We start from the raw sequence: 9,820 nt of genomic DNA on the forward strand, positions 1-9,820 counted from the left end.
CTACTACTAGGCAGATGAGGTGTCACAGATAAAGATGATGCTATCACGCGAATAAATGGCATCACCCAAAATGGCATCACCCACTCACCCACACATGGCTGACGAGGTTTAGGGTTAGGGTTATTGTACCTACATAATTACAGTAGTACATAGGGCCGGTCAAGATTCGTGCCTGGTATATATGTAAACCATGTCCTCTTCTCTCTACCGATATACTGTACTAGAAGTTCATCGGCGACCTATTACTGCTATTGAACTATACTATTCTGCAATTCTTGACAGTTCCATCACCCTCTATTAGATGTTCCGATAATGCTCACTCACACCCACGATGCCCTTGTCCATCACATCTGCTATCATAATGACCGTAAACCCCGTCTCTCCTAGTAGTGATCTGTGATATCATTCGTCACCACCTCTCCCGCCGCACCCTTCTCGTTCTCTCCGTTCTGGCTCTGGGGTTTGGGATTTTGATCGAGATCGGGATCACCGGGATGATCCGGGCTCTCCTTGAATGGCCGATACGGTCTGAGCGGGTAGGTAAGCATGCTCATGTGCTTTTCGAAGCCGTCGCCTTCTTCGGGCGGTGGAGTGGAGAAGAACCGGACAACACAGCCTGTAAGTTGTTAGGAAAGAGGCTAGCGAGGAGGAAAGACAAAGAATCAACTCACCCCAGAAGAGTCGGAGAATATCGAACATGTTATACACCAAAATCTGCAGCATGCACGAGACAACAAAGAGTGGCAGCAGTAACAGACCAGTAACCACAAGCAGCACAGCGGCCCTGGTGAACTTGTGCTTCCTCATGGCGTAGCAGGCTAGCAGGATCCGCCGTGCCGGGAGCTCAATCAGCACGTATGCGATCCAGAACCCCAGGTGCGGGGACGACGACGAGCTGGTATCGATGTCGAGAACATTATCTCCGCCCGCAACATCACTTGGCGGTGGACGCGGCGCCGGCGAAGGAGCATTTGAAGACGAAGTTATTGTCGAGGCCACCCCAGCAGCCTCGACATCGTCACAGGGATTCCTGCGCTGCTCAAACCAGCGTACCATGGACTTCTTGCCCTGCTCATACCAGTGTACCATGGGCTCCACAATGTCACGGGGCTTCTTGCGTTGATTCTTGCGCTGTGTATACTGGCCTACCATGTAGCTGCGCTTCATCTTCTCGTGCGAGTACTTGTGCACCAGCTCCGAGGGCATTGCGAATACCGCGAAGAGTGCCTCGGCCACGGCGAAGAGTGCCTTGGCATTCACGATCGCGATGCCCGTCACGGCCAGGGCGACGATGGCGCACACGGCCATGGGCTTCACCGTGCTCCCTTTTGGGGGGTCGCTCATGCTGAAGATGGAGGCGGCAAAGCCCAGCGGCAAAAATACCACGGTCACGTAGGTGAAGAACCGAATGTTCTCAGCGCCCAAGAGCGAGAGGTCGTTGCGGGTCTTGTCCTGCGACGACGCTAGCGTGTCTTTGAGCGACGATACCTGGGATTGATATGTCTTGAGCTCGTGAATCTTGCGCGACGTTTGCCCGACGAGCTTGCGAATGTCGCCTCGGTACTTAGACTCGTCCTTGTGGGTCCACCGGGGCCGCTCCTTCTCGCGGTCCTTTTCGCGTGACTCCCACTTGGAGATGGTGTCGAGCATGCCGGCCAGGTCGTCCTGGACCGCTTGTAGGACTTGTTCGAACTTCTGCCACTCTTTGTTGGAGGCAAAGTAGTCGTCGCTGGTGAGGATGGAAAAGGTGAGGGCGCCATCCGACTTAACATCCAGTTCGCGGCGGACCGTCTTGTAGATCTTGCGGGTGCTGTTGACGGCCTCGGTGAGAATGCGGTCCAGCAACAGCAGCTCCAGCACCTTGCGCTGCCGCCACGACCTGCGCTTGTCCGAGTGGTCAATAAAGTCCAACGCGGGCGTAGGCGCAGACGCATCACTGGCGACCCTGGGTATGTACTCGACGAAGTGACATGTCCAGAAGCGGTCGAAGAAGTCGCCGAAGAAGCGGAAGCCAACTGATGCCCGCGTGATCTGGTAGTTCAACTTGCCGCCCAAAGGCTCCTGGCTGGGCTCGGGGATGGCGGGTGCGGGTGCGGGGGCTGCCGTGTCGATGAGCTGGTAGAAGGACAGATGGAACTCGCTCTCCCACGTGTTGAGCGTGATAGTAGTGTCGTCAGAGAAGAACTTGTCGTAGTGGCGGTGGCGCTCGAAGAACTCCGAAATAGCAGCCTTTTCCTCGTCGGGGCTGGTGAGGTAGCACACAAGTGCCGTCTCCCCGTTGGCACATGGCAGCCAGACCAGCCGCTTTTTAGCCTGTTCCGCCCTGCGAGGTTTTCTCAACATCGTCAAGAGTTCGTCATTGTTTTCGATCGACCAGAGGTTCTCGTGCACTTCGAACCTCTGGTCACGCTTGCCCAGGTGCTTGTTTTTGGGGATGTCAGCCACGCCGGCGAGCCGGTCATCTGTCGTAAACTTGTAGTGGGAGGACCTGCCCTGCTCTCTCTTCTTGTCATTCGCAACCTTCATCACCACTGGCCTCGCGTTGGCTGACTCGATGTCCGTCTCGCTGTCCGTCTCGCTGTCCGTATCCTCGGCCAGGAGGGTGATCTGTGAATCTACCTCGGTGTCTGTGAGAGGCTTGTCGCGCAGAAGAAACGCCGGGTAATTGTACAACCACTCCTCGTCGAGCTCGACAATGTTACTCGAGTCGATCATGCTGTTGAACGGGACGTTCTTCGTCATGACCTTGCGGCTTCCGGGCAACAGCTCCCACAGACCCAACTTCTCAGGGTTCCTGTCGGAGAGAGCGAGGGCATGGTCGCTTCCCATGTTGCTGCCCGGCGTCTGGTTCTTGGGCTCGGCTGTAAACCGCTCTGCCACCTGTTCCATTCCCGGTCTGGGCTGTTCGATGTCGGGCACGGGATTCTTCTGCGGTTGCTTCTGATGCTGGCCGTCAAAGATGCTGTTGATTTTGCCGGCATGGAGGAGGAGAACGAAGGGAATCTCGAAGCTGGCGTGGAAATACCAGTCTCGGTCTTCTTCATCCCTGTACAGTTCGGGCTCCTTGGTATTCTTATCGAGCTGGCCCGGGAAGAATGCGTTGGGGCTGGTCGACTGGAATAGCACTTGGAGAGACAACTTGAGCAGTTCGCTGGGCGTGTGCTTGTTAATGGTCTTGTCCTGCGAGGCCATCACGATAGCTAGGGCATAGCGGATGGCGTTATCCCAGTGGGCCTCCTGGTTTTCGTCGTGGTGGATCTGCGACTCGATCGTGTTCGTCCACACCTCACGAAACGACGTCTGCTCCAACGATAAGCCCCAGTCGATGGCGTAGAAGAGGACAGTGTCACGTGCGTGAAGCATGAAGCGTGTTTCCCGAGCCGATCGCTTGACTGCCACCATTCTTTTCCCGGAATGATCATTAAGGGTGGTGAAGTGCCCGAGAATGACACGCTGGATGTCGGACCGGGTGAACCTTTTGGCCAACTCGTCGAAACCGCCGTCCTCGCTTCCATCTTCCTTGCTATCATCTTCCTTGTTCTTCTTTTCCTTCCGTAGCTCGACCCATATGTCTAGATCCTGCATAGACTTGATAGCCTTCCAGATCAACACGTGGTCATCCAGCCGGAATGTAGTAATATCTTCATCCCGAGCGTGCGGCCAGACGAGTTCCCCTCGTTTGTCCAGCTTAAATAGCTCTTTGCACCATTTCTGGCCGACGCGTACCATGATCTTCTTGGCCAGGTCTTGGTCTGATGGCTCCCGATAGAGGGCCGCAAACTCAGCCACTTTGATGACCTGGTAGGGTGTGTCGGTCAAAGAGTCCTCCGGCATCCAGGACGGAGACCAGAGGGCAGATTCATTGGATGGGGTAATAGATCTCCCCGTGACCCAGTAGTTAGCCACGAAGCAACGGGTCTTGGACGTCCTGGACTCAGAGACGTTGGCCTGTTTCTTCGGTTGGTAATTTAGCTCCCACACCCGGCGCAGCCATGCCAGATGTCCGCGACACACATCATCAATCCTCTGGCGAAGCGACTTCACATAGTCATCCTGCTCCAGACGATTCAGCCGCTTAGCAACCTGAATTAGAAATTGAAATGCAAAGCTGTACACGACTACGTTAGCCTGGAGGTAGGAAGAATTCGTAAAGACGTCACTTACAAGCTAGCCGAAGTGCAGACGCGGTGAGTTGACATGTCGCCGCATGTCAAGGCGACGGGCACGATGCCATCGGGCCACTTCTCCGTGGGTTCCGCGCCCTTCAGCAGGGGTTTTCTCAATGGAACGGCACACCCAGACAAGATGTGCTCCAGATTGCGGCGGACCGCATACTCGATGTGGCTGGATGCGCTTTTGTCTGGGATTCCCTGCGGGTTTGGCGGCCTCCCCAAATTTGGCGGCTTCTGCGCGTTCAGTGGGTTCTCCGGATTTTGTGGCTCCTGCAGCTTCTTTGCCTTGGCGGCGTCTTTCTTGGGGTCCTTCGAGGTGTCACCTGTCTGGGTGCTCTTTGGAGCGACGGCCTTCTGGGTGGTATCGTCGTGACTCGGGGGAGACATGTCAACTCCGGAGAGATTGAGCTCGGTGAAGGGTTCATTGCGGAGAAGTGTGTTGACGTTCGTCGATCTCGCCGGGATGAGGAAGTCTGACCAGTCGCCCTTTGACTTTGGCAAGAAGAGCATCTTGTAGGCAACGACGACTTCCACTGTATCCGATAGCGGGGTTTCCTGGGCTAATGTAATCGCCTTTTTGCCGCGGAGCTCGTGGATCCAAGTGTCTTTCCCGACTCCAGTCTTCGCTTCCCCGTCAATAAAGACGGACACGATGGTCGTGACGGAGTCGGGCTTCTGCTCGCTGTCAACCGGTGCCCCGTTATCCTCCTTGCCCCCTTCCTTGTAATTATCCTCGTCATCCTCCTCGTCATCCTGAGGAAGAGGACGCACGTAAACACAGCCATAGCCGTTCGGGCCAGCGCAGGTGGAGGGGTCGGCGGAATTGTCCGGGCCTTCGAACGGGCGGTAATTGTGATGGTCCATGTCCCGAAGATGCATTCCGTCGCCGAAGGAGAATTTGACCTTAGTATTGTTATCCGCAAAGTTCGTTATCACGACCTGCTGCAGGACGGCTTCTTGGTGGACGATCCATTGGATCGTGATGTGATTGTTAGCCTCGGTCGTGTATTCGTAGCGCGGCCACCTATCGTGAACATAGCTCGAGCGCAGCTGATCATCAAAGGCGGCGGCGTCGTCAGAAGTGGCATCGTCAGAAGTGGCATCGTCAGAAGTGGCATCGTCAGAAGTGGCATCGTCAGAAGTGGCATCGTCAGAAGTGGCATCGTCAGAAGTGGCATCTTCAGAAGTGGCATCGTCAGAAGTGGCATTGTCAGAGGTGGCGTCTTCAAAACGCAGGCCATAACTCATATTCTTGCCGTTCTGCTCGGCGCTGATATCTTGCAATTCTAAGCTCCGCCACATGACGTACCATGGCTGGGGCACGTTCGTCTGGTCAGTCATGAACATGCCTGAGGTGCCGACGCTGAGGTAGCGGCCGAACATGAGAAGATGTCCATAAGCGTTAACGCTCGCCGTGACGCCCTGGTCGCCAAAGGAGGCGTAGGTCTTGGGGTTGGGTGCGTCATCCCAGGCGCTGAAGTGGCCGTCCTTGGGAGCGAATGGCTCGAAGCTTGCATCGCCTTGGAGATTTTAGTTGGCCCGTGGGACCTGAGGGCATGCCTTTCAAGCTTACGATGGATCCAGGAGGTGAAAACCTTGTCATCCTTTGACGGGACGTTGTCCGCGTATGGGAAGTCCGGCTCGTCTTCTGAAGGTTCACCCATGGTGGCAGCGACGCGAGAGACTGACGATGCTGTAGCTCTCGTCGCAACACGGTTGGGGCAGCGAATTTAAATCTGTCATAATTCGGACGAGCGTGGAATTGCAACGCACGACACCCTGGGGACAGCTTGCAGCATCGGACAGCTCAGCTGAAGGCTGGGATGCTGCAGGAGGACGCTTTAAACAGACAGGTCGGCAGCCCCGGCTGTGATACGTATGACAGCGGGGACCAACCACGGGACGGGCCTGAGGCTCTTCGGGCCCCAACCCCAGCTTACTGTCACACTTTGGGGCCAGGGCCAGGGTCAGAGCCAGGTAGATGCCAGGGTCCCCAGCGATAAACCTGGTCAAACTCGGTTCCCGTGCTTGCTCGCCCGCTGTATCGTCGTCCGCTGCAGAATGTTCTTATCTGTCACATCTTCCATCACAGCCGCTAATCCTAGCTCAGCAGGAGAAGTGGGTGGTGTGGTTGACGGATACGAAGGACGCATTGCTGAGGCGAGCAAGCTTTGGACAAGGTCGTTCGAGGGTTCTAGCGAGAAGCTTGGTCAGAACATGGAACTGGGACTGGGAGCTGGCCGTTCATCCAGGACGCGGGCAGCAAACCTGTACCTGTATTCGGCGGACTCTCCTGCTTGGAGATGACATTGGAGGACGAGGGGATGAACAAGGGTTTAGGGCCTAGTTAGCTGCGCAGCCACCACAGCTACAGAGTACGGAGTATGGAGTACGGAGTAGTACGTACAGTACGGAGTAAGTGTAAGTGCAGTGCCGGACTCGGCTATTGTTCCCTGATTCAGCGGTGACTGCCAGGTCGATGTGAGGCGTGGAAGCGTGTGATTGGTCTGCTTCGTTAGGCTATTTCCAGCAGGCGAAGGTCGCTTGAATTCCTTCTCAGGAGCAGAGCCTCATATCGCAAGTCGGGTCTGCACTACTACTGTACGACACGGTGTGCCAGTGAAGAAAGAGTCATCATTGGTAGATGCCAGGCTCCTACTCGGTCGGTACTGACCACGTGAATTAGCAGGGGTTCATAGCACGTGACAAGAGGCTTGTTACGCTGGCATACGGAGTACATGTACGGTAAACCTACGCCTCGTCCTCAACCCTGTCCTGTACCACACTATATACTCCACCCAATGCATTGCATCGCCCTGCCCCTAGCCCTCAAGATTAATTCCCCATATCCCACCACTGCAGGTCTTGATGGAAAATATCCTGCAGCAACGCCTCGCTAAAGTTATCCGCAGGCAGGGAAAACACCTCAGTGTCATGGAGCGGCTCGCCGGGGGTGGTGACCGTGGCGGTAGTAGCCGTGGTCGAAGGCGCATCGCTCGGCGTGGGTAAAGACAGAGGCCGATCGAGATCGTGTCGGCTTTGGGGTTGGGTATGAGTATGGGTTTGAGCACCGTTGCCACTCCGACTTCCAATACCACCGCCACCACCACCACCACTCCCGTCACCCTGACTTGCCGGTACGGTGGCAGGTCTCCAGATCGGCGGTGCCACCGGCCGACCGGCAGCTTCACTCAGCTCCTCGGATATGTCAATGGTGGCGACTTGGCTGCCGGCGCGGTCGTGGCGGAGCAGCAGACTCCCGTCGAACAGGCCGCGGCCGGGACATTCAGGATCGGGCCCGGCGGTGCGGGGACGGCTGTAGTCGAGGATTTCCAGCATGGCGGTGGTGTCGATGCAGATGGTCTGGCCCTGGGCAGGGGAGGGCAGACATGTGCTGCCGAACGCGGTGTGGATGAGATTGTCGAGATTCTGTTTCTGTAGGGAGGAGACGACGTCAGTAATGTACAGTAAGCTCTCGAACGGGTTCTGTTGGGCCGACGATAGATAGATTGATCAGGTTGGGTGATAGTAGAAGGGATAGTAGATAATATAGTGGAAGAGATTAGGGTTAGGGTTAGGGTTAGGGTACGATCTTGTTCACATACAATCCTCCCACACCACGGCCACACTTGAGCCTGACGCTCCACAAAGGCCTTGCATTTCTCGAGGTTGTCCCGGGCCGAGCGGCGCAGCTCGTCGTTCTGCGAACAGCAGTAGAAGAGCTGGACGCTCGCGGCGACGCCGGCGGCGTAGCCCAAAAACGGGTCGAACAGGTCGAAGTGCTTGTCGCGCGCCATGGTGATGAGGCGGGTGATCCAGGTGGAATGCAGCAGGACCGACTCGGACGACGACCGCCAGAAGGTGTTGGGCATCTTCAGCTTCAGCGGCTGCGACCGCGACGTGAGCAGGAACGGGTGATTGATGACCGCGTAGATGGCGTGGTAGCCGAACTGGAAGAACAGCCAGGGCGCCCAGTACGGCCGCTCGCGCTCCAGCGCCTCGGCCGACCAGGCCATGAACCGCTTGTAGTCCCACCGGTGAGGCTGCGGGATCTGCGTCTCCAGCTCGTGCATGTACGACACGATCAGCGTGTAGTATGACTCCGGCGCCCAGGGCGCCCGTTCCGTGTCCGACGCACACAGCAGGATGTAGTTCCGGACCTCGTTCCAGTACGCGCTGAGACAGACCGTGTAGTTCCAGATGCCTTGATCTTTGGTGGTGGTGGTGGTGGTGGCGCCTTGATCTTTGCTGCTAGACCCATTCCCACCCCCATCCCCATCCCCATCCCCGTACCCATGATATGTTGCCTCCTCCGGCACCACAGGCGGTTCCAGGGCCAATGCGCGTCGCGCATGGTCGCCCACACTCACACAGTAGCGGAGATTTTCCAGCCCGCCCTTCATGGTGATGGTCCGGTTGCTGTGTGCGCCGTACAGTTGGTCCAGGATGTAGATGCTCCAGAAGAGCCGTTTGCCCGCCTGGTCGGCCGGACTGGCCTGTGATTGTGCTTGTGCTTGTACTTGCGATTGTGTCTCGGACCGGCGCAGATCCAGCCCGGCAGACCGCAACAGATCCCGGGCAAGATTGAGGTATAGCGATGCGACGGACGTGTCTCGCGCTGTGAGATGTGCCATAGTAAGCTTCGACATCAACTTCAACAAGTCCTCAGGAGCAGGGAACAGGGAACAAGGAGTAAGGAGCAAGGAGCGCACGAACCTGCAAAACTCACCCAGCTGAGAAGACACAGACTCTGAATGGTGCTGAACTTGACCGCCGCGTTGGCAATCTTGAGCATGACTCGATTGCGCGCGGCGTCGCTGAAGCGCTGTGACATCTCGAGCCGGTCGTGGTCCCGACCGCGGTCTCTGTCTCGTTCGAAATACGGGCTTTCTGAAAAGCGAGTGGTCAGGGCCAGGATCGACAGCACCAGCTCTTCCGGCTGTTGCGGTAGTGATGCAAGCTCGGCGTCGTCAAACAGCCACAGAGGTTGGCGATGGCAGTGTCGCCGATACAGCTGCGACATTTCATACAGGCAATCCGGAGGCGGGAGTAATCTACTCAGACACAAAGTCAGATATCCGTCGCATCACTCGATAGTGGTGAGTGGTGAGTGGTCGACGGTGGACAGGAGAGCAGCAATGCTAGGCAAGAGAAGAGGGAATGGAAGTCAAGTCAAGTCAATCATGCCGACTGACCCTTCGTGGAGAAAGCCGGGTGTCACGCCCACTGCTGAAGACGGCGACAAGCCCGGGACGGAGGTGTCGTTGTCGTCGTTTTCGTCTTGGTCTTGTTCGTGCCGGCCCTCAGAATCGGAGTCGTAGGAGACGCCCCCGCCCTCACCATCTGGGGCTCTGCTGTACATGGCCGTTGTTCAGTCAGTGAACACTCAAGGGTGGTAGGAGGCAAGGGGAGGGGAGACCAACACCAACCGTTCGAGTTCGGCCCCGGCCCCGGCCCCGGCACGAGAGGCCATCACTCGCATTGCCTCCTCGAGCTGCGACATGCGGTGTTCCTGTATGACACGAACATTTAGACCCGGTCATGTTTAAACAAGGGCACCGGGCGACCACTACCCAGTTCACAGAAGAGACAGAAGAGACAGAAGAGACAGAAGAGACAGAAGAGACAGAAGAGACAGAAGAGACAGA

At 56.7% G+C, this 9,820-nt stretch overlaps 2 protein-coding genes across 2 annotated transcripts; both read right to left on the reverse strand.

The window, feature by feature from the left end:
* Nucleotides 1-383: 383 nt before the first annotated feature.
* A1O3_02954 (uncharacterized protein) lies at nt 384-5,836 on the reverse strand (the record flags this gene model as incomplete). Its single annotated transcript, XM_007733094.1, has 4 exons — nt 384-616; nt 672-4,108; nt 4,165-5,692; nt 5,746-5,836. 4 exons carry the CDS (start codon nt 5,834-5,836, stop codon nt 384-386), a joined length of 5,289 nt encoding a protein of 1,762 aa, XP_007731284.1.
* A 1,171-nt stretch (nt 5,837-7,007) lies between these two features.
* On the reverse strand, nt 7,008-9,534 carry A1O3_02955 (uncharacterized protein; the record flags this gene model as incomplete). The annotated part of the gene is made up of 4 exons (XM_007733095.1): nt 7,008-7,607; nt 7,778-8,790; nt 8,889-9,226; nt 9,368-9,534. 4 exons carry the CDS (start codon nt 9,532-9,534, stop codon nt 7,008-7,010), a joined length of 2,118 nt encoding a protein of 705 aa, XP_007731285.1.
* Nucleotides 9,535-9,820: the final 286 nt, after the last annotated feature.

Source organism: Capronia epimyces (assembly GCF_000585565.1).
Source record: "Capronia epimyces CBS 606.96 chromosome Unknown aczIQ-supercont1.2, whole genome shotgun sequence".
Lineage (NCBI taxonomy): Eukaryota > Fungi > Ascomycota > Eurotiomycetes > Chaetothyriales > Herpotrichiellaceae > Capronia > Capronia epimyces.